At 44.7% G+C, this 22,243-nt stretch overlaps 1 protein-coding gene across 14 annotated transcripts in view; it reads left to right on the top strand.

Moving 5' to 3' along the window:
• The window catches only part of Dysf (dysferlin), a 199,065-nt gene that overhangs the window by 148,499 nt on the left and 28,323 nt on the right, over positions 1 to 22,243 (top strand). For all 14 annotated transcript variants that reach the window (XM_041645118.1, XM_041645070.1, XM_041645102.1 and 11 more), the window contains one exon: positions 17,079 to 17,177. In XM_041645118.1, the coding sequence (XP_041501052.1) occupies positions 17,079 to 17,177 (99 nt within the window). The remainder of the gene's footprint in view (positions 1 to 17,078; positions 17,178 to 22,243) is intronic.

The following is a 22,243-nucleotide window of genomic DNA, read 5'->3' as shown; positions in this document are numbered from 1 at the left end:
GAGGTCAGCTGGCTGGCTGGACAAGTTGGTTAGACCGGATCATTAGGCCTCTGCATACTGAACACTGGCATTCAGGCTCCCCCAGTGTGCATGCTCATCTTCCAGTCATCTGACACAGCCGAGCTCTCTGGCTCCGGATGTGCTGAATGGCGGGGCTGTAATTCTTTCATTTAAAACTACAATATCTGTGATTTTTAGCCTTTAGTTTATTAATCTTTGAGAAGAGTATAATGATGCTACGGAAACATCTGAGTGTGGGGTTCTCTGAAACTTTAAGATCTGTCTGGCATCTTCATGCCATTTTGTTTGTACTTTTTTTTTTTTAAAAAGGCTGAGAGCATTAAATTCAAATTTTATAGTTTTTTGGTCATATTTGTGTCATTACATTGTTAGTGCAGCTGGTGTGAGGAGGTTGGAAGCAGACGCAATTGACTGTGGTCACACACACAGCTTGCTTGCCGGGAACCACTGAGGGTTTGCAAGAGCAGCTGCCGGCCTTCAGCTGGCGCTGGCCTTTGTGGGACAGACTGTGGAGCGTGTCTGTCCACCCCAGGCAAGAGAAATCCTCTCATAGACTTTTGAGTTAGACTTGCTGATTCTTATTTAGAAATTCTGCACCTTTGCTGGTGTGCCTTTGGGCTGTCTTAATTCGGCTTTGATGCCAGAGTTTCACTAGCTCCCCTTGTGTCTTCTGCACCTGCCACTGCTGCTGGACAGTCTCTGACGTCTGAGGACTGACGTTTCTCTCTCTCTCTCTCTCTCTCTCTCTCTCTCTCTCTCTCTCTCTCTCGTGTCTGTGTGTGTACATATGCATATGTATATGAAGGAGAACATGCTTTTTCCCCCCTTCTGATTTTTAATCACCTCGCTTAATACTATACTTTTTAGACTCATCCATTTTCCCGAAAGCAATTTTGCTTTCCTTTGTAGCCAAATAAAGCTCCATCACGTAGGTGCACCACAATTTCATCTGCCGATACGTATCCAGGCCGGCCCTGATTTTTGTTCTTGAGTTTCACATTTTCCAGTAAGTTGTTATTTATATGTGAATGAAATCGTCCCTCATATATGCTGGTCTTATTTTCAAAACCTTTACTAAGACTCTTATCATTTCTCCTGACTCAACTGTTCAGAGTTTTAGGCAGTTATGTAATTTGTGACTAATCACTTTTCTTTTGTGTTTTTTTTATCTTTAATGTTTCTTTTTCCTGACTTCTTGCACACTGGCCAGGACCTCTAGGGGGGGTGTTTTGTGTGATTGATTATTGGAAGTATTTTTTCCTGTTCCTATTTGTGTCAGCTCATCAAGGGGTATGGAACAGATGAGCTGAGTGATATCTCGATAGTTCACACTTGTTCTCAGGAATGCTGTTTTACCAGAGGCTTTTCGTGTAGCTGTGGAAATGGTCCTGTGATTTTCCTCCTTTGACCTGTTCCCGAATCACTTCCGCTTATTTTCCTTCCCTTTCAGTTCTGAAACAACGTCACAGGTCTGAAACATAGCAACCTGGCCACGACATTTCTTTCTTTTTCTGTTGCCAGATTCCATCTACAGATGTTTAGTTCTGTCTGCCTTTTATTCTTTTTTTCTTATGTAGCCCTAGCTGTCCTGGAACTCACAGAGAGCTGCCTGCTTCGGCTTCGGGAGTGCTGGGATTTAAGGCCCCAGGGTTTCTTTTGGCCTCAGTTTTGGTGAATGAGAACAGCTCGAGAGAAGTCTTCCTTTATGCCCTCCAGGCTTTGGAGTCTGGGTGACAGTCATCTTACAAGCAGCTTGGGTGAGAGTGAACTTTCTCTGGTCTCTAAGAAGACAGAGCAAGCCTGGCATCATCATTGCCTGTGTTTGGCAAATTCACTTGCAAAGCTGTCTAGACTCAGCATTCTTCTTGGGATATTTTAAACTGCTGTTGTAATTTGAAGAATCTTTATAGGACCTCTGAGATTTTCTGCTTCTAGGTGAATCACTTTTGGTGATTTATATTTTATAGGAATGTATCCATTTCCCTCCTCCCAAATATTGGCATAGCAATTTTTTTTTGTAATGGCCTCTTGATTTCTCTTGTTTTTCTTCTTCATCTAGCCATGTCTCTTTTATTCCCGGGATTTTATTTTATTATTCTTGCTACACATTGTCAGATTATTTTAATCATTTTCAAAGGATCAATTTGAGTTGATCTTCTGTTTTGTTTCCTTATTTCCTAGCTGATTAATATTTTTATTATTTCCTTCCTCCTCTTCGGGGTGTTTATTGTATTTTTAACCTCTATGTAAACATCCAAGGCTATAAAATTCCCTGTTGAGTATTGTGTTATGTTTCCCGCAGGACTTGGTGAGCAGTATTTTTGCCATTTTTCTGTTCCGAATATTTTCTTATTTCTGTTATTTCATTTTGACACCTGAGTTGTCTAAAAACATTTTGGAAGTTCCGAAATTATATTTCAAACTATCTTTCTGTTGTTGTTGATACTGGCATAGCTTAGCTTTACTGTGGTCCAGAGGGTGTAGTCTGTGTGTAATAATACTTAGGTGTGACTTTATGACCCAAGAAAAGGTCCGGTTTTATGACTTGCTTGTGTATGCCTGAAGAATGTGTGTCCTTCAAATGTGTTTTACAGGCTACATGTCAACTTAGGACACTTTGTTAATGTGTTACCAAAACCTGGGTTCCTTTGTTTTGTTTAATTTTAAAAGCTGTGCGTGAGTCTGAATGTGACCATGTGCAGATAAATGCAGGTACCTGTGGAGGCCAGAAGAGGGCACTGGATCTCCAGAAGCTGTAATTACAGTGGCTGTGAGCCTCCTAACATGGGTGCTGGGAACTTAGCTTGGATTGAAGAGCAGTTTGTGCTGTGTGCATGTAAAATATTATACGCATTTCATATATACACAGTACACAGGGATACAATCCTGGCTGGCCTGGAACTTGTTAAGTAGACCAGGTTGGCTTCAGACTCACAGAGATTCACCTGCCTGCCTCGTGAGGCCTGGGAGTAAAGACATGTACCACTCCACCTGGATTATCTATTCTTTAAAAATGTATCAGCCTGTTAATTTTTACTGATTATTTGATTTTTTTTGCCATCTTACTTTGTGCTTCAATTAGCTTTATCTTTTTATATATTTCTCTCTCTCCCTTCTTCCTTCCCTCTATTTATCCATCCTTCTCTCCCCTGGAATTGGGGATTGAATTCAGGGCCTTGAGCTTGCCAAGCTAACACTCTAGCAATGAGTCATATCTCCCGGACTCTCTTTTTTAAGATATAAGAATCTGCTGTCCTTACCCTCTAGGTGACCCAGGCTGGCCCTGCTGGAGGTCCTCCTGTCAGTTTCCTGAGTCAAGGGACGATAGGTGTGCCACATGCCAACTTCACTTAATTTTGTTTTGTTTCCTGAGACAGGGTTTCTCTCTGTAGTACTGGCTGTTCTGGAACTCACTCTGCAGACCAGGTTGACCTCGAACTTAGAGATCTGCCTGTCTCGGCCTCCTGAGTGCTGGGATTAAAAGGGTAAACCACCTCTGCCCGGCCTTATTCAATAATATCAACCTGCATTTTTGAGATAGCAAAATCTAAATTTAATTTACATGTGCAGCTTCTTCCAGAATATGATTAAGAGCTGAATTCTCTTCAAATACTTTCACACTGAAATGTTTGTTGAACATTTCAGTTTCATCTTGTAAACTACATTGAAGCCTGTTTTTTTTTAAGTAATCAGTTCTTTTAACTATGTTAAATTTACTATTCTCTCTGTGTAGCAGCCTGCTCCCTCTTACCTTACCTTTTCTTTAAGTAGAATCTGTTGAAATTATTATGTGGGAATCAGTTTATTTTAGGCTTTCCTGCTTTGTAATTGTTTGAGAATACTTTTATTTCACCCTGTTTTGAGGACTCCAGTTTCACTGACATCATTTCTATCAACAGTGTCTCTCTCTGAAGGCTTTTCCATTCTCATTGGTTTTGGGTAGTTCTCAATGGTCAGCCCTTCAAGTGTTATCTCGCCCTTGTTCTTCCCGCCATTCCTTCTGGAGCTCTGAGGAGCCACGCCTTGGACCATCTCAGTCCTCCGTGCCAACTAAATTTGCTTGTTACATCTGACACTTTATCTGTGACTTCTGCATCCACAGATGTAAACAACACAGATTGAAAATGTTCAAACAATGCTTGTGCACATGGGACATACGCATTCATTTCCGCATGCAATGCAGTTTAATAACTATTTACGTGGCATTTGCTTCATGCTGAGCATCACAAGCAATATAGAGATGATTGACAGTATGCAGGAGAAGGTGTGTAGGTTATATGCAAGTTTACATAATCATAGGTAGAGGCTTGAACATTTTCAGATTATGACAACCCAGGGGTCCTGCAGAAACTGTGGCTTACTCTATTAATTTCTTCTTTATAAAGGTTTATTTTATATGTGTTTATTTATGTGTGTGTGTGTCTACAGAAGCCAGAAGAGGGCACTGGAGTTGTGGACAGCTGTGAATCATACCATGTGGGTGCTGGGAACCAAACTTTGGTCTTCCGGAAGAGCAGCGATCACTCTTAACTGCTGAGCATCTCTCCAGACTTGGGGATAAAATTTTTAAAAGTTTTATTTTAAAAATATGTGTACATGTGTACACCGGTGTGTGGGTATGTACATGGCAGTGGAGGTGCCCAGAGAAGCCAGAGGGATTGGATCCTGCTGGAATTGGAGGTCTCGATTGTTGTGTGAACTGGGTCTTCTGTAAGAGCAGGGCTTGCTCCTAACCACCGAGTCATCCCTCCAGCCCCCGTCTTTGTTTCTTGACGTCACACTTAAGCCGATTTTTAAAGATCCGTCTTCTCTTTATTTGATGGCACTCATTTCTGATCTGATATTTAACACAGTTTACTGAGTTTGTCATCTCAAGATGTAAGTATTTTTTTGGACGTTCTTTTCTCTCCAGTCTGTTTAGTTTTGAAGGTCTTGGTCTGTCTTTTGTTTGCTGGAGGGTCCTCTGGTTCACATGTTATTTCTGACACTTCTGCTTTCTGTTCTCACGGGTCTGCTCCTGCAGAGGGTTGATCCTCACTGGCACTGGCTCACGGCGTCTTGTTCCTCATGCGTTGTACTATTTTTTGATTGTGAACTCATGCTCTTTGGAACTTTATCTGAGAATTCTTTGAGGCCTGGATGGAAGTCACATTCTTCCAGAGAGGATGTGTGTTTACTTTTACCAGAAGCCTGGAGACACTACAAACCCAGATTCACTTCAAACTAAATGTTCAGCCATGGCTTTGGGGGTCCCATAGTCAGTATGCATTTGGCTCCTCATTTCTCCGGATTTTTTTCCTTTCTCGTTTGCTGCTAAAGAATTTCTTTATGCCCGCATCATCTCCAGAGTGGATCAAGGTTTTAAAGATGCCTATTGATGTGACAAGCTTGCTGGGGAGACTTCTCTGGTTGTCTACTTTGCCTTTTAGTTGGAAATCAAAATCTGTTTCAGTTTGAAATCTGACAGTCCTGTTTTCCATCAAGCAGGTTATGTCTCCTCCAGGATCTGGCGCTCTGAATTCCCATCAGTGGCATCTTCTCAAACGTCCCACGAACATGAACAAAGCCATTTGTTCTGTTTTGGACGTGGCTCTTTGGCTCGGGGAAACATTTTTCTCAGTCCTCACATTGTTTCCTTCTTTCGACCCCCAATGCCATCATCCTGTTCTTTGAGTAGCCTTACAGTTCTTGAAGTTCTCGCTCATTAAGCATTGGGAGCAAGGTAGAGTCTGTCCCTGAACATACAGACCTTTTTAAAAGTCAACTCAGATCAGCAAAAGATGGAGACAGTTTAGAGTTTCTAGAGTCTTACTTTGCCAGTTGGGAATCCAACAGGGTGAAAGAAATCAGAAGGAACTCAGAACCACAGGCACTCACCATGGGTTTTTCTGTGAGCTGAAGATTGTGTGTTTACTATGGCAGCCAGCATTATCTAACAAAGTCAGAGCTAATGGATTTCTGTGTAAGAGTTTCCTAAGCAAAGCAGGGTCGACTTTTTACACTAGGCCATCTGGGCAGGAATCTTACTTGGGGAAAATTCCTACAGTGTTGGTTGAGGATATTCTAAAGTTTGTGTCATCCCCTAAACCTGTTCAAACGTCCACATGAAGAATCCCAGCTTGCATTTGCAGGGAGAACAATGGGTGCTTGGTCCACTTGACCCCGGACATTGGTCTGGCTCCTGGCCTCCATTTGGCCATACAAGTAGAGAGGCAACTTGTGTTTAGAAGTGGGTAGGAAATTTCATGGTAGCTGACCAAGAACAGCAGACACATTTATCTCTGAAAGTGGGGACAGCTTTATTGCTTAGCGCCTTGCTTCTCTGACGATGCTTGTGCAAACACTATCACTATTCAAGGCTGACTTCTTTCCCCATTCTCCCTCACTTGCTTTTTATTTCCTATCTGCACGTTCTTCTCACTAAGAAGTATGCCTCTACGAGAGGATGTTCTTTCCTATTGAGGTGATATTTGCTTCTCCTTGTCTTGACCTAGCACTCAGTTAGTTCAAGGTCACTTTCTCCAGGAACAGCCTTAGTTCCCTCAATTCCAAGTTTGGAGAGAATGCCTTATTGTGATTCATGAGTCTCGACAGCAATTTATCCCAGGACTTTGAAGTAGATGTTTTTTGACCAGAGCAATCAGTTACGGGGCGTCGCTCATAAGCGAGGAGCATTTCCAGCGGCAGTTCGTCTCTGAGCTGCGAGCTGCGAGGCTGCCCCTCTGAACTCGAGAGTTAACGTTAACCATGTTCATTGTGTATGTGTGTTTGTATTTGTGTACATGCAATGTGTGTTGTATGGAGGCCATAGGTCTATGTCAGACATTTCTTAACCATTCTCCCCCTTCTTTTTTTGAGACAGCCTCTCACTGAACCTGACGCTTGCCTGGCCAGCCAGCAAGCCCCAGAGAGCCTCCTGTCTCCAGCAGCGCTAGGATTACAGTACTGCTATGCTCAGCTTCTTATCTGGGTTCTAGGGATTGAACTTAGATCTTCATGCTTGCAAGACTTTACTGACTCCCCATACTCCATATTCTTAGTTTTACCTTATTCCTGTATCTATCAGCTGAGCCGCTTAGGAAGATAGGTGTAGGTTTCCTGAGGACATGTACTCATGGTATTGGGGAAGTTAGAATCACTGCAGACGTTTGAAAGTTACAGAATCTCCTGCCATTAACTGTATCCCTGTTATCCATGGTATGGGTGGACGCAGGCTGATCTCTGTGACTCCCGTGAGCTCTGCTTTGGTGTCTGATGCCTGTCCTTGGTGTCATTTGGGTCTTCCTTGTGACTCATTCTCTCGATTTCTCTGAACAAATACAAATCGCCCATCAAATGACAAGTGAAGGGATGGGGTGGGGTGGGGGCGAGAGGAGGGAAGTCAGAGCCGCAATCTGTTAGCTATTTGGAGTAATTGGTTATTTGCTGTGTGTGCGGGTTGGGAAGCCCAGCACATACTTTACGGTCTCTCCTGTTACGGGGGCTGGAGTCACCCCGCCGATATTGGATCCTGGTTGCTGGAGCCCTTGGCTCGGGGCGCCTTTCCCCTGCTTGGCATTCCTGTGGTCTCCTCGGGGGTGCACCCCTCCTCCCTCGGTGCACACTGCAGGGGGGACAGCCTGGGGTGAAACGTCTGGCAAACTCCAGGCCCCCATCAGGGTGGAGGCAGCCCTAGCTCCTTCCAGCCAACCCTCCTTGCTTCTGCCCTCGTTCTGTTACCACCCTCCTGCCCAAGGGGTCTTTCCCCTGGCACGAGGGACCTACTTGTCCTTCCATAGAAAAAGATTCTTCTTTTTCTTAGAGGGATATCCACAGCTTTCCCTTTCATGAGTATTTAACATAATGCCTTCTTACCCTTCTTGGTCCGGCACATGGTCTACTCCCTAGCCTGAGTTAAAAGGGGCTTAGAAATTGTGCAGTCTTCTGTGCTGGGCACAGGGCTCCTTTGGCGCTCTTGGTGAAGCTCCATCCTTCACCCTGTGACTCCGACACATCTCTACAGGAGCTGAGGCACAGGAAATCAGAACTGAGTAACACGTTTGACAAAGATTTGCAAAGTTAACGTGATTTTGCGTATGAAAATGCACACGGTAACTAGAAAGTGGGTTGATTTTGGCACAGAGAGAGCTCCCCCAAAATCCCTTTTAAATTGAATTTAAGATAGCTAATATTAGTGTCTGTAGTTTGATGGATGCTTCTGCAGTCCCGGGAAGGCCTTCAAAAATACTTTTTCTCTTAAGTAGATTGCTGGAACTCTTGTTAAGCAAAACCGTCTCCACAAGCAGAACGGAGGTTAGGTAAGCTCCCGCGTCCCCGGGGCCCTTCTGGAACCACCACAGATTCCGAATTAGAGATGTTCATTGCTTTCTTCACAGGATAGAAGACTCATCTGGAATCTTCTTTCTCTCAGCCCACCGAGTAGATTCCATTCTCTCAGGCCTTCTGCATGATACCCTCAGGGAGCCAAGCTGTGTCCAACTTAGACTTCTGAGTCTGTAAATGGCTAACAGCCCAGTTCCCTCAGGCCCCTCACCCATGTGTCCAGAGACCTGGGTTTCTTCAGGCCCTTCGTGCATGTGGCCAAAAGCCCAACGTCTCCCAGGTCCCTCACCCATGTGGTCAGCAGCTTGCCTCCCTCAGTTCCCTCACCCCCGTGGCTAGATGCGTGGGTTCCATGAATGCCCCTCACCCATGTGGGGCACATTTCTCAAAACAAAAATTAGCTAAAGTTTCAGGGGAAGTTATATAGCAAGCCTGCATTCCCTCTGGGCCTGTACTTACATATTCAGCAAGTCCAGTTCCCTGGAATCTCATACAGATATGGCCAGAAAGCCTGGGTTCCCCAAAGGTGCCCTGCTCATGTGGTTCCTGTCTGTAAGAGGCTGACAGATAACCAGGCCCTGACTTTGCCGAAGCTCATGTGTGTGTATTTACTGGGCCTTGGTAAGCAATACAGCACTTGAGCTAAAGATCTTCCTTCTCTTACCCTTTGCTGATCCAGCTTGAAAGCAGGATGCATGGCATAGGGTCCCTTACCCTCTGCTGTTCCAGTCTGAAGGCAGGATGCAGGGACCCTTTTACAGACAAGGAGGCTAGCATTCAGGGAGCGTCAACAGGAAGCTGGAAATGATTGATGTTTGCCGTGAGTGTGTAGAGTTCTTCTGAGTCATTGGTAGCAGGATTTGGGCATCTGTCTTTGTGGTTTTGAGGGTATCAAGTGGTTTACTGTGCACAGGGTGAGGTAGGTTTGAAGTCATATCTGGTCTGTGTCAGCCTGAAGACTTATATGTTGCATGTGTGTTTGTGCTTGTGTGTCAGGAGAAAATTGTTCTTAGTTTTTTAGACTTCAGGAAACTGACATTTTGTTGTTATTTGAGCTGTGAAGATGTCACACCCGAGTTAGCAAAATTGGGTATCCACACTGAGGGTGTTGGCACTGTCAACAGCAACAGTTACCATAGCAACCAATACCAGGCTCATATTATTTCTTAAACATCAATACAGAGCTTCATAATACTCTATTGTCTGGCTGACTGAAAATTATTTCTCTGAGAGAGGAACAGCTTTCTGTGTCGTCTGGGATATTCACTTAGTTTCATAAACAGCAGCCATTGCTCCACTTAGAAGAGGGGGTGTGCTTCTGCCTGGTGACCTCACCTTAGCTTTATAACCTTGGTGGCAAATGAGCTTGGCCAGCAGCCCTTCTGTTTGATTCAAGTGGATGTTCTGGAATGAGAATCTCTGTCCAGGAGCTGTGGCAGGGAGAGTAAGTCACCTCAGTCACTGGGAGGTTGAGTTGTCACAATCGATAGTTCCAGACTAGTGTAGGCAACTTAGTGAGGACCTGCATCAAAATAAAAAATAAGGTAAAGAGGGTGTATAATTTAGTAATAGAGCATGTGCTTAGCATGTTCAAGGCTCTGGGTTCCATCCCCAGTGATGTGTGTGTGTGTGTGTGTACCTCTGACCTCACAAGAAGAGTTAGAATTTCCACTAAGCTTTGCTTTCCATGGTCATGAGAAACACGAGGCGCTGGGGTGATGGTCTGGATCTCACCTTGCCAACTCAGGCCTTGGAGAGTTGGGGTGCCTGTTAGGTTGACTATCTTTGTTGCCCAACTTTGATTCCTCAACAACTGAATGTTGGCTGTTAGTGGAAATCCAAGAGGCTTCAGTCTATGCCTTGATTAAACTGACTTTGTTGACTGGTGGAAAGAGGAATGGTCTTGAACCCTGGGCCTGGGATGTCACAGTAGCAGTGGCCAGATCTCCGACTCAAGCTTCAGATGACACTTTAGAACCCAATCTTCACGCTTCTTCCTCCTCTTTGCTGTGGTCCATGGTTGATGCTTAGCTATTTCCAGATGAAGTCAAGGACACTGGCACTGGAGGCCACAGGACCAGTTTCCTCCCTTTTTGGGGGTGGAGACCCAGTTGCAGGGGCACACCTGGCCAACACCTGGATAGTTCACCTCAAGGCTGTGCTAACTGATTCTGGAACTTCCTTGACAGGTGAAACGGAATTGAAATAACTCCCCAGAAGCCAGGATGGGGTAATGGCAGGAATGATATTTTCAAGTCGTATCCGTGAGTGTGTTAAAAATATCACTTTATTTTCTGTAAGTCAACTTAATCTCCCTTTTGAGCTCTCATTTTTTCCTAATGGCAGAAAATCCCTGGTAATCTTAGGCATTTTAGGTTTAAACTTAGTCACTTTGGGCTTACTTTTCCCCTCCACACCCCAGAGTGGGGGGTGGTGGCTAAATTCTGGTTTGGCCTTCCTTAATGTTATTTCTCCGGGGAGGGCGGCCTGGTTCCCAGTACCAGTCCACCGTGGCGTCTCTGGGCTCTGACTGGGGACACATGGATCAGATTGAGCTTTCTGCCATCTCTTCTCTTAGTCCTTCCTCTCCTGGGACTCTCTCTCCCTCCCTCCCCCCTCTCTCCCTCTCTCCCTCTTTCTTCTTCCCGCCCATCCTCCCTCCCTCCAGTCCTAACCTGCAGGATTAGCGGTGGAGTGTAACACTAATGTCCCATGTCACTCTACAGGACTACAGGAAGTGTTATATCTATGTGGCTTCCTGTCCAGTGCCTTGGCACAGTTCCTTGGAGCCCTCTGGCTAGCTGTATACCAAATTCCACAGTTTATAGAGGATGAATGCAGAAGTTAGGATGATTTGTCTGAAACCATCATACCTCTCTGGTTCTTGCTTCTATGCCCCTTGAAATTCCATCTTCTTATTCTATGATGGAGAAGAACTGGCTGGACAAAATGCTTCCTTAAACATTTATTACCATTGTTTTTTTAGATAGGTCTCATAGATCCTAGGCAAGCCTCAAGTTCACTCTGGAACTGAGGATAACCATGAATTCCTGGTCCTCATTCCTTCATCTTCCAGCTGCTGGATTACAGGTGTGCATCAGCGTACCTGCTCTGTGCAATGCTAGGGAACAAACCTAAAACTTCACACAGACTAGGCAAGCATTATATCAAATGAGCCACACCTTCAATCCCTTAGATACGTAATTTGACAACACGTTATCTGTTCTTTGTATCTGAAACCAAAGATAGCCACTTGTTTCCCTCCTCCAGTGTTTAAGAGCTCATATACCCATCACATGTAGTAGGAGCCGCGGGCAGCTTCCTGCCTCCCAGCTCCTGGCCACCGGCTAGCTTTACCTGAAATAATTACACGGAAACTATATTCTTTTAAACACTGCCTGGCCCATTAGCTCTAGCATCTTACTGGCTAACTCTCACATCTTGCATTAACCCATATCTATTAATGTATATAGCACCACGAGGTGGTGGCTTACCGGGAAAGATTCAGCATGTCTGACCTGGTGGCTGGCTCCATGGCATCTGCCCTCACTTTCCTTCTTCCCAGCATTCTGTTCTGTCTACTCCACCCACCTATGTTCTGACCTATCAGGCCAAGCAGTTTCTTCATTAATTAACCAATGAAAGCAACAGACAGATGACCTTCCCACATCAATCACATATCTCCTGGGATGCAAGCTACTACCAGGAAGTAATCTAAGAACTGAGACTGGTCATGTGATCAAAGGTTATGGGACCCTGCCCCCATGGGAAGACATCAAAAAATAAAGACCTAAGTGAGGTACAGCTTATGTCTGGTGGGGATGTCTACCGCTGCAAAGACAAAGCAAGTTTTGAAGTGGGTAGAAATTGCTCAGAAGGAGGCTGTACATAGAGAACGGATGAGAGTGAATTGAGATTTCCAATATTCTTAGTGCGAGCTTCTAAGCTTGTGTTTGATCATTTGTCCTTTTTTCTAAGTTTTGTTGAGATGTCTGTGTCCACACAAGCCCTTATTTAAAGTGTGCAGTTTGGCAGCTTTCCTCCCCGTGTAGTGAAAGAATTGAGCAGTATCCCCATAATCCATTTTAGAGTATTTCCCTCTCTGCAGGAAAGAGCACCCACTCCCTGTAGCCTCCGCCATCCCCAACTCTACTTGGCCTTCGGTCTCATTTCATACAAATGCAACTATGCAATGTATGTTCTGGTGATTGGCTCCTTTTGCTTAGCGTGTTTTCAGGGCTCATCCAGGTGGTAGAATGTTGCCAAGTATGTGAATAACGTTCTTCAGAAGACATGCTTTGAGTCATGCCCACTTGGTGGCCATTCCGAAAAAGGCTGCTTGGCACTTTCTAGTGCCTGTTTTTGGATCATCCTCATTTTTCTAGGATGTGTATCAAGAGTAGACTGGGGGAAGGGGTCATATGGAATGCACCCCTTGCCTCTTTTCAGAATGGCCAGATGTTTCACAGTGTTCACCATGTTTTACATTCTCACCAGCTTCTCCCCACAGCCCCTGCCACTGCCACTGTGTTCCCTGCCTGTCTGAGGAGTCACCCTACTGTGTTATCTGATTCTCATTGTGGTTTTGGTTCACATCTCTCTGCTGATGAGGTGGGCAGTGGCCATGTTTTATTTCTTATTGGCTGCTGTGTATCTTCCCTGTAGCAATTGCCCACTTTCAAAGATTTATTTGATTGTTTTGTTTATGGATCTCTGTGTGAGTTTATGTGCACCATGTGCATACAGGAGTCCTCAGAGATCAGAAGAGGGTACCAGATTCATCCCTGGAACTGCAGTTATAGGTGGTTGTGAGGGACCATGTGAGTGCTGGAGATTGAACCTCGGTCCTCTGCAAGAGTAGTATAAATTCTTAACTCATGAGCCATCTCTCCAACCCCCTTTGCCTATTTTAAGTTGTATTTAAAAAAATAGTGAGTTGTGTGAGTTCTCTAACATTCTAGATACAGTTTCTTATCAGATGTAGGATTTGCTAATATTTTCCTCCCATCCTACCAATTGTCCTCTTCCCATTCTTGGCAGTGTCTTTTGAAGCACAGTGACTTTTGAGGGGAGAGGGGCAGTGAGATGGTTCAGTGGGTAAAGCACTTGCTGCACAATTCTGGGAAACTGGGTTTGTTTTCTGTAACCCATGGATACTGATGTGGAAGGAGAGGACCAACTCAGGACCATCTCTCCACCCCTCAAACATCTTTTCTCCCTTGAGCCAGAATCCCACATAGCCCAGGCTGACATCACACTGGTGGAAATGCTCCTGCCTCAGCCTCTAGCGTACTGCGATGACAGGTATGAACCGCTTCCCTGGCCCGTGATGCTTAGCTATCTCTGGTGAGCCATCCTCATGTTCTATAACGATCCAGCTGTACCTCACCAGGTGTCTTCATCTGCAAGTTTTATATCTGTACTCAGGAGTGAGAGTTACGCATGTTCCCCCTCCATCCATCTCTCCTCTGTGCTTCTTTGTCACAGATGAAGGGGAGATTTTTCATCTTTTTTTCTTCTATCCTGTGCACCAAAAAATAATTTATTCTTTAAAGACTTGTAGAACTTTCTTCCAAACAAAAAGTCTCCTGGCTTGATAGCTCCCTTGGCAGATATTTTTTGAAAGTGCTTTCTTTCACTTTTAAGGACAGCAGTGTCTTCTTGTTTTCTATTATTTTTGCAATGATGTTGACATTCATATTTTTCTAGAAAAATCTCCTAGTTTATCTGGATTTTTCCAGGATTTTGTCATAGATTTGGGACTATTTTATTCTTCCCCATAATCTCTTTTTATTTCATCTCTTTTTTTGAGGGTATTAGTTATCAGTTGTGATATTCCCCTTTCTGATATGTTTATTTCCTTACAATTTTACTTTAAATTTAATTTTATGTTTTACTTACTTTTTTGCTCTTTCCAGTCTCATAAATTATCAGGTTATTTATTTTTTTCTTTTTCTTTTTGTTTTTTTGGTTTTTTCGAGACAGGGCTTCTCTGTGGCTTTGGAGCCTGTCCTGGAACTAGCTCTTTTTTTTTTTTTGATGGTCATCAGCTTTTTATTTATTTGTTTAGTTTTATATATATATATATATATATATATATATATTTATTTTAAATTTATTTATTTATTTAAGGATTTCTGCCTCCTCCCCGCCACCACCTCCCATTTCCCTCCCCCTCCCCTGATCAAGTCCCCCTCCCTCATCAGCTCGAAGAGTAATCAGGGTTCCCTGACCTAACCCACACACTGAGACAATGGGGATGTTCTATCGGGAACTCACCAAGGCCAGCTGGCCTGGGTCTGAAAAACCATGGGATAAAACCGGACTAGCTGAACATAGCGGACAATGAGGACTACTGAGAACTCAAGAACAATGGCAGTGGGTTTTTGATCCTATTGCACGTACTGGCTTTGGGGGAGCCTAGGCAGTTTGGATGCTCACCTTACTAGACCTGGATAGAGGTGGGCGGTCCTTGGGCTTCCCACAGGTCTGGAACTAGCTCTTGTAGACCACGCTGGTCTCGAACTCACAGAGATCCGCCTATCTCTGCCTCTCAAGTGCTGGGATTAAAGGCGTGCACCACCACCACCTAGCTGAAAATATTTATTTATTATGTATACAATATTCTCTCTGTGTGTGTCTGCAGGCCGGAAGAGGGCACCAGACCTCATCACAGATGGTTGTGAGCCACCATGTGTATTTTTATCTTTTCTGTATAAAAGCAAGAGCATTTCAGATTGAGTTTCCCAGTGCCTGTGGGCCTGTCTGCAACCTGGGTGTCTTGAATCTAGTCCTGCTTTTCTCTGACTCCGTGGGGTTATAAGAATATGTCTTTAAATGTCTAACAGTCTGGGACATTTTATCGTTTCTTATTAATTTTAAGCTTTATTGAATGGTCAGAGAGGTGACCACCATGAGTTTATTTCTCAGTTTTTATTGAGACTTGCTTTTGGCTCTTTTCCCCCTAAGTGCTCCAAGGGTTCCAGAAATAAAGGTATTCTTCCTGTTTTCAGTTTTCAAGAAGTCTGTCTATTTGAGTGTTACTGTTGATGGTATTATTCTCCTCCTCTGTCTCCTAGTCTCCCTGTCTCCCTGTCTCTGTCTCTCTCTCAGTGTGTGTGTATGTTTAAAGACAGAGAACTATATAATATTTTTCCCACAGCTCTTGTGTTCCTGTCTTTTCTTTGTGTCGAATATACTGGTTGACTGCCTGTCTTGCCAGAGTTAACCTGTTAAAGTTTTAAATACCTGGGCTGGGAAAGGAAATAAACCTTAGGAAGAGTCAAACAGCTAAACAGTGTCCCATTCTAACCACTCCTACCTAAGCCTGTATGCTTGTCTCGGTGTTCCTGTATGTCCTGTGTGATTCAGCACATTCACCTCCCTTGGACCTGACTGTAAACATTGTCTCATGCGTGCTGGTCTTCGTGTGTGTTCAGTGAGAGCCTGCCTACCGCATCTCTTTGCGTTGCTCTGTACTGGTATCTGCTGGAGCCCTCTAAGGCCAGAAGCTCTGTCTCCCTGCACTTTAACCCATCTGAACCATTTTTTTTTCTTTTGTGGCTGCAGAAGATCCTCCTGGTAAGTGACAGCCTCATGCTGACACTCATTCTCTGCTGTGTGGGGTCCTGGGAGATGCTAGGACTGCACTTCCAGGGTGGACAAGAACTCTGGGTACCTCTGGTACCCACACTGCCTGCTTGGATCCCTTGACCTGGTTCATTCAAATGTGGGAACTAAAAGGGTTTGGCTTCGAGGAGGATTAAGTATGTTCATGAGTGGATACTCAGTTCACTCTAGACTGGTGCAGCTTCTAGGAGGTGTTCTACTCAGCCTTCAGTCGTGGTTCCAGAATGTTACGTACCAACATCTTGCTCTTAGCCTTTCTCACTGGACTGCCTGGGTTTCAGTGGTATGGAGAAGCCTCAGCCTGAGGGAGGACCCTGTCCCGAATAGGTTTCTGGGGCCAATCCTTCAGGGAGCTTGCTGATTCTCTAAGGAAAAGGCATATTCTAGAACAGAGCTGGGGAAGGGCTGAGGCAAGAGCCGAGCTGGAAGGTGTGGAGGGAGGTTTGTGGGGCAGGCAGTGGGCCCCTTCCAGTGACTACGGCTGATGAAGGGCAGATAGGGCAGAGCGAGTTGTCACAACTCACTCTGTGTTCCCTAGCCCTCCTCACTGACCAGCATCTTGAATAAAAGTCATGTGACAAATGCCTGCTCATCTTTAGGAACTCTGCCTCTATTCCACCTTGAGAAGTCTGCATTCTGGTTCCCAGTTCAGAAGGCAGAGGTGTGGACTGGGTCACTGAGCTGCCTGGGCTCTGCCTTAACCTTACTTTTAGGCAATGCTTTCTCCATATCCTCCCTGCAGAGAACTCTGCTTACTCTTTGGACCGTAACCAATTTGTCCCTGGGATGCTACATGTTACTGTGGTTATTCCTGCCTCACAGAAAGACAAGAAAGGCCTGAGTGCCTGATGGGAACACAGGGATGAAAATGGAGCCAGGCCTGAGCCAGTTTCTAAGTAACATTCAGGTGGTGCAAACTTCCCCAGTCTGCATGGCCTTTGCCCCAAAGCGGCAGAGGTTTCTGTCTCCCTGTTTTCCAAGCCCCTTGATCACTTGCAGGCAAGCCTTGGGATCCAGGTCATCCTGAAGCCTTAAGAGGAAAATTCCCATTCAGAAGGCCTTGGTTGGCAGATGGTCTCTAAGCCCTCTCCCTTCTCTCTGCTCAGGAGGAGGAGTTCATTGACTGGTGGAGCAAATTTTTTGCCTCTATCGGGGAGAGCGAAAAGTGCGGCTCCTACCTGGAGAAGGATTTTGACACACTGAAGGTAAGACCTCTCCCCCAGTGTCCCCAGTCGTTAGGTTCAGGGATGAGAAGCGTGCAGTTACACTAGGACACCAGGGATGTTTTCACGAGTCAGTGTCTAATGAAGGTCACCCTACGTCAGGGCATGGATTTGGAACGAGAAATCACTGTGGACCACGGTGAATGAGAAAGCACTGTGGGAGAGTGTTAACAATACTGAAATAAATGCTGGCTGTGGGGTGAGTTCTGTGGAGTGTCGGCCAGCATGTGTGGGGTCCTGGGTTTGATCCCCGGTATCAAAGGATGAAAGACAAATGGAACCAACCAGCAAGATGACTCGGGGGTAAAACTGCTTTCTACCAAGACTGACGGTCCTAACTCGATCCTCTGGTAGAGTCTGTGTGTGTGCCATGGCATGAGTGTGTGTATACACGCTAAATGAATGATAAATATAAGAATACCAAGAAAGAAAATGCCAAAGTATTTGTAGGTGAAATGATGTCAGGGCTTGCTTTAAAATGCCTCTTTAGCTCTCTCTCCAGAAAGGAAAAAGAGAAGCGAGGCTGGCCCTGTCACAGATTTTCAAAGTGAAGAATTACTAGAACTGCAAATTGCTGATGTCCCTAACCATGGTGGCTGCTGAGGGCTTTGTGGCATCCTCCTGTTGCCTTTGGAGGTTTTAGGAAACCATTCTGCAGTAGAAATGCTGTAGTGAAACCCAATTGAGGATTTACTTCTGACTCCAACCTTTGACCCTTACAAGAGACAAGAAGTTATCTAACAAATATAATAAAGATGCTAGACTTTGTTTCTGTGAATAAAAACGGAGAAGTGCCCTTCAATTTCTGATATTTTGAGGGAATTCTACAATTACACTTTTTCAAGGTAGACTAGTTTTTAGAAAGATAACCAAAGATGACTCAAAAATTGCTCTCCAAGGTGTTATGTGGTCTCTGATGTCAGGTGACCAGCTACCTCCAAATGTCAGATACAATGTATGAGTTTTCATGCTAAGTATGTATTGACTATGACATGGGACACAATTTCCTGAATATGATTTCTTATTTATATGAGACAAGTACAGTCAGATGACCTATGTTGTTTCTTCTGGACTCTAAAATGACGGTGAGCTTGTACTTCACAGCCTCATTCATGATTGGGAGAGCAAGCAGAGGACTCAGGCCAGGAGATGAGGGTGCCATCAAGGGACTGGATTATGGAAAGTTTCAGCTAGGTGGAGGGGTGTGGGCTGGATCCTCTGCCTCTGAAAGCCCTGGGTGGGGACTCTGGAGGGTACATTTTCACAAAGTGGTGGTGTCCCTGCAGTCCTCTGGACTCTTGTCTGGTTGCTGGACCTAGAGTCCTGGCTGCCCTGCCATGGAGCCGCAGGAGCCCAACAGCACCTCAGGCAGCAAGTCCTTCTGGCTTCGTGGCTGGGCGTGTGAAGCTGGGCAGACAGACAGAACTATTTGCGTACCAGGAAGAAGGTTTGGCCAGTTAGGTCTGGCGTAGGGTGCGATGGCCTTGCCAAGAAATGGGACAAAGCAAGCAAGGGTGAGGATTGCTGCCAGGGTGGCCGGAGGCCCCAGCCTCCTGTTCCTCAGGAGGATGCCGGATGCGGAGCTGGCACTCGGCCTCCCGCTTGACCTCTCTGAGGAGGTCTCCAACAGCAGCCAAGTGAGCAGAGGCTCTCCAGAACAAAGGCATCCAAACTATTTCTGGGACAAAATGAGACCTGAAAGGAATGCTGGTCCTTTAATATCGGTAAATATAGGAAGACTACCATTACCAACAAAACCTGCTTATAGTATGACAGAGGGATACAGAGAGAAAAAGAACTATACTTTGGAAATCACTAGCAAAGGGGGTAAAAGCTCATGGTCTAAACAGCAAAATAAAGAAATTACAGGGCACAGCAAAAAAATGCATTAAAATCAGAAAAAGTGACAAACATATTAACTTTTCTAATAAACAAGAATGCATCAAACTCTCCTGCTAAATGATAAGGACTTCGAGACTACATTAAAAGTAAAGATTCATTGCACTCTCCTTAAAGTAGAATGGCTGGGGGAAAACAGCATTCCAGGAAGCAATATTTCATGCTATCTTGGGAGACATAATCAGGTTCAGTGTAAATAAAGAGGAATCGTGTAGAATTTAAAGTAGAAAGCAAAGAACAAAGCAGTGGTTTTCTTTCTTTGGTAAAAGACGTATTTCCCAAATAAAGGCTCCCAGAGCTTTGAAATACTCAGAGCAAAAATAGGGATATATAAAATTTTATCTTAAAAGGTAACATCTCAAAATAGCAGAAATTAAAGTTGAGGAGGAAATTTTAATATACTACATCTTTGACCAAATAGACAGTAAATAAAAGAACCAAACAACAAGCTAAGGCTTTTCTTTAAGCTCCAGCTCGTTACGTTGCCACTTAATAAAACACTCAATTTGTAGTCTTGAAACAGGCAACAAAAATAATTTTAAAATGGAAGACAAAAGTAATAAAAAATAAGGAATACATTTTCTACCTAACACTCAGAGCGCATTTATAAAACCTAATCACAAATTAGGTTAATGATAAGTTACCCAAGACAGAAATCAGTCAGGACATATTAAAGTACAATAAATTGAGGAATTAATAAGTTTAAACAAAAAGTCCATCCAGTTGGAAGTTTATAAAGTATTTCATTCGGACTCCCAGCATGAACATGCCTGCATAAGTCAGCATTTTCCCCCTTTTCTCTTGGAAATCATTCAAACCCACAAAATCCATTTTTCAGAGAAGCTGGAAACAAATAAAAGCCGCAGACTCCAAAATATAAGTAAGGGCTGCTCAAGGACAACTGAGATTGGGCAGGGGCCACGGGACATGAAGGATGATGGCAGCTCATGGGGACAGGTTCTCATAAAGCCCTATGAAAGTGTACTTCCAAGTGGGAATGCGGTAACTGTGTCAGACAGCGACTAGATGCACAGGCTTTATTGCTGTTTCTCTTTACTTTCCTATACTTGGAAATTTTCATAATAGTCTCAGAGTGAAGCTCTTGCAACGTGAAGTAGGAAGTGTGCCTCTTGTTTCCAAGGCTGCAGGAGCTCTGAAGGCAGGTCAGGCTGACTGCAGAAGCCTAGACCTGGTGTGATTCAGAGGAGCTGGGTAGGTGGAGCGACATGGAGGAGCCATGTCTGTAGGAGGCTTTGTGCCTCCACGTGGGAAGGAAGGAAATAGCCGAGCTAGAAAAAGCCAACTCATTTAGTGGTTAGTAAGTGTAATTGCACAGCATTAATTCAAAGATCCAAAGTGGAAAAAAGAAGAGAAAGTAGAAATCAAACCAATAAAAGAGAGAAGAGGCCGCGTGCCTACCAGGGCTGTTTTGCCAGGGATCAGAGGAGAAGGAATGTTTCGCTGTGAACGTTTTAGAAAGGAAACTTCAGAATGGGAAGCATGTAGGAAGGGACTCAAGAATGGACAAGGTCCATGAACAGGAAGGACTCTAGCGGCAGAGAAAGCATGATCTTGAACGGTGGACAGGACAGAATGGCAGCGTGGAAAACACAGTCAGGGCATAGAGGGCAGAGGTGACAGTCAGTGACAGTCATGACACAGAGAAAATGGAGAGGAAAAGTCCTGAGGCACAGAGAGAAGGCGGCAGGTGCGGAGGCCGGGGACAGGAGACCGGACACTGCAGACATCAGAGTCTTTGAGAATGACATCACAAACAGGGAAGTTAGACAGAAACATGTAACCGTTTAATCAAATTTCACCGCTGTGAAAGAACACTTGAATATATGGTTTGAAAAGGTCTTTTAAAACAGAAAACAAGTCAAGGTGACTTCAGCTTCCCCAACTACACAAATCCAGAGACCCTGAAACAGCACACAGGATTGTCAGTGACACACAGGTGGCAGAGGGCCAGCCATACTGCCTGGCAAGCATCCAGGCAACAGCCAGTTGCCGAGGGGATTCCTGGGACCAACAAGCTGAGATTTGGAAAGAGCTCAGCACAGGAACTAGTCATGATCGCATTGTTCTCTGGAGCCCAAGTGAACTAGTGGGAGGGTCAGGGTAGCGAGACCGCGGAAACATCGTTCTTACTGAAGATGTAGCAGTGAGTGCAGAAGGAGGGAAGGTGAGATGTGCAGTGAGTTCTCACAGTTGTGTTGCAGAATAAACAGAGTGGACAGATCTTTTCTCAATTGATAAATTACGTCTGTAAGTAGGTTTTAAGCAAACGGTGTCAAGGTTAATATTGAGGAGGAGAATCTTGCCTAAAACTGGCTGCTGGGGATGAGAAAGAAGAGGAGGATGAGGAGGGAGAGCCGACTCTAGAAAGAATTTTAGGAACACATATGAAACTAGACATTTACAAGGCTATGTAAATACAAATGTATGTAAACCTTAGACCCGAGCCATCTGCCTTATCAGTACATGTAGCACCAGTTACTCATTATAGCCTTTCCTTCCGCTTCTGCCACCACCGCCCCATCCCCCTTCTTCCCTGCACGGCCCTTGCTGCCTGGAACGCACTGTGTGTACCAAGTTGACCTCAAACTCACAAAGATCTACCTGACTCTCTGCCTCCCGAGTCCTGGGATTAACAGTGTGGGCCTCCATGCCTGGCCTTACTGCAACATTCACCATCAGGTCTGGAAATGCTCTCTAACTCCAATAGAGAGATTCAGGTAGAGAGGTTGGCCACATACCAGGCTGAGAAGAAAGCCTTGAGTTTTTGAGAAGAGGCAATGGCCCATGTACCACTTTCTAATCGCAAGACTTTAAAACTAGAAATTAGTAACAAGGCCCCAAATCCCCAGATCCTTCCTTACCTGGAGAATTCAAAAGACATTGTACTTTTAAACACTTTTGGGAGGCACAAGAACTTCTGTGCCCTAGGCTGTCTGTCCTCAGATTCACCATGTAGTGAGGATGGCTGGGACCTTCCGAGCCTCCTACAGTGCCTGGGTGCGGGATCACAGGCATGCACCACCATACTCCTCATCATACGTTACAGAAAAATAAGATTTGAGAGGAGGAAACAACACAAACTATTGAATATTAAGAATTCAGCCATAAAATGCTAGACCTTGAACTTC

The sequence above is a fragment of the Microtus oregoni genome, unplaced genomic scaffold (assembly GCF_018167655.1).
Source record: "Microtus oregoni isolate MIOR12 unplaced genomic scaffold, Mior012 000002F_ref0000024, whole genome shotgun sequence".
NCBI classification, from domain to species: domain Eukaryota; kingdom Metazoa; phylum Chordata; class Mammalia; order Rodentia; family Cricetidae; genus Microtus; species Microtus oregoni.
This window is presented reverse-complemented; position numbering and strand designations above follow the sequence as displayed.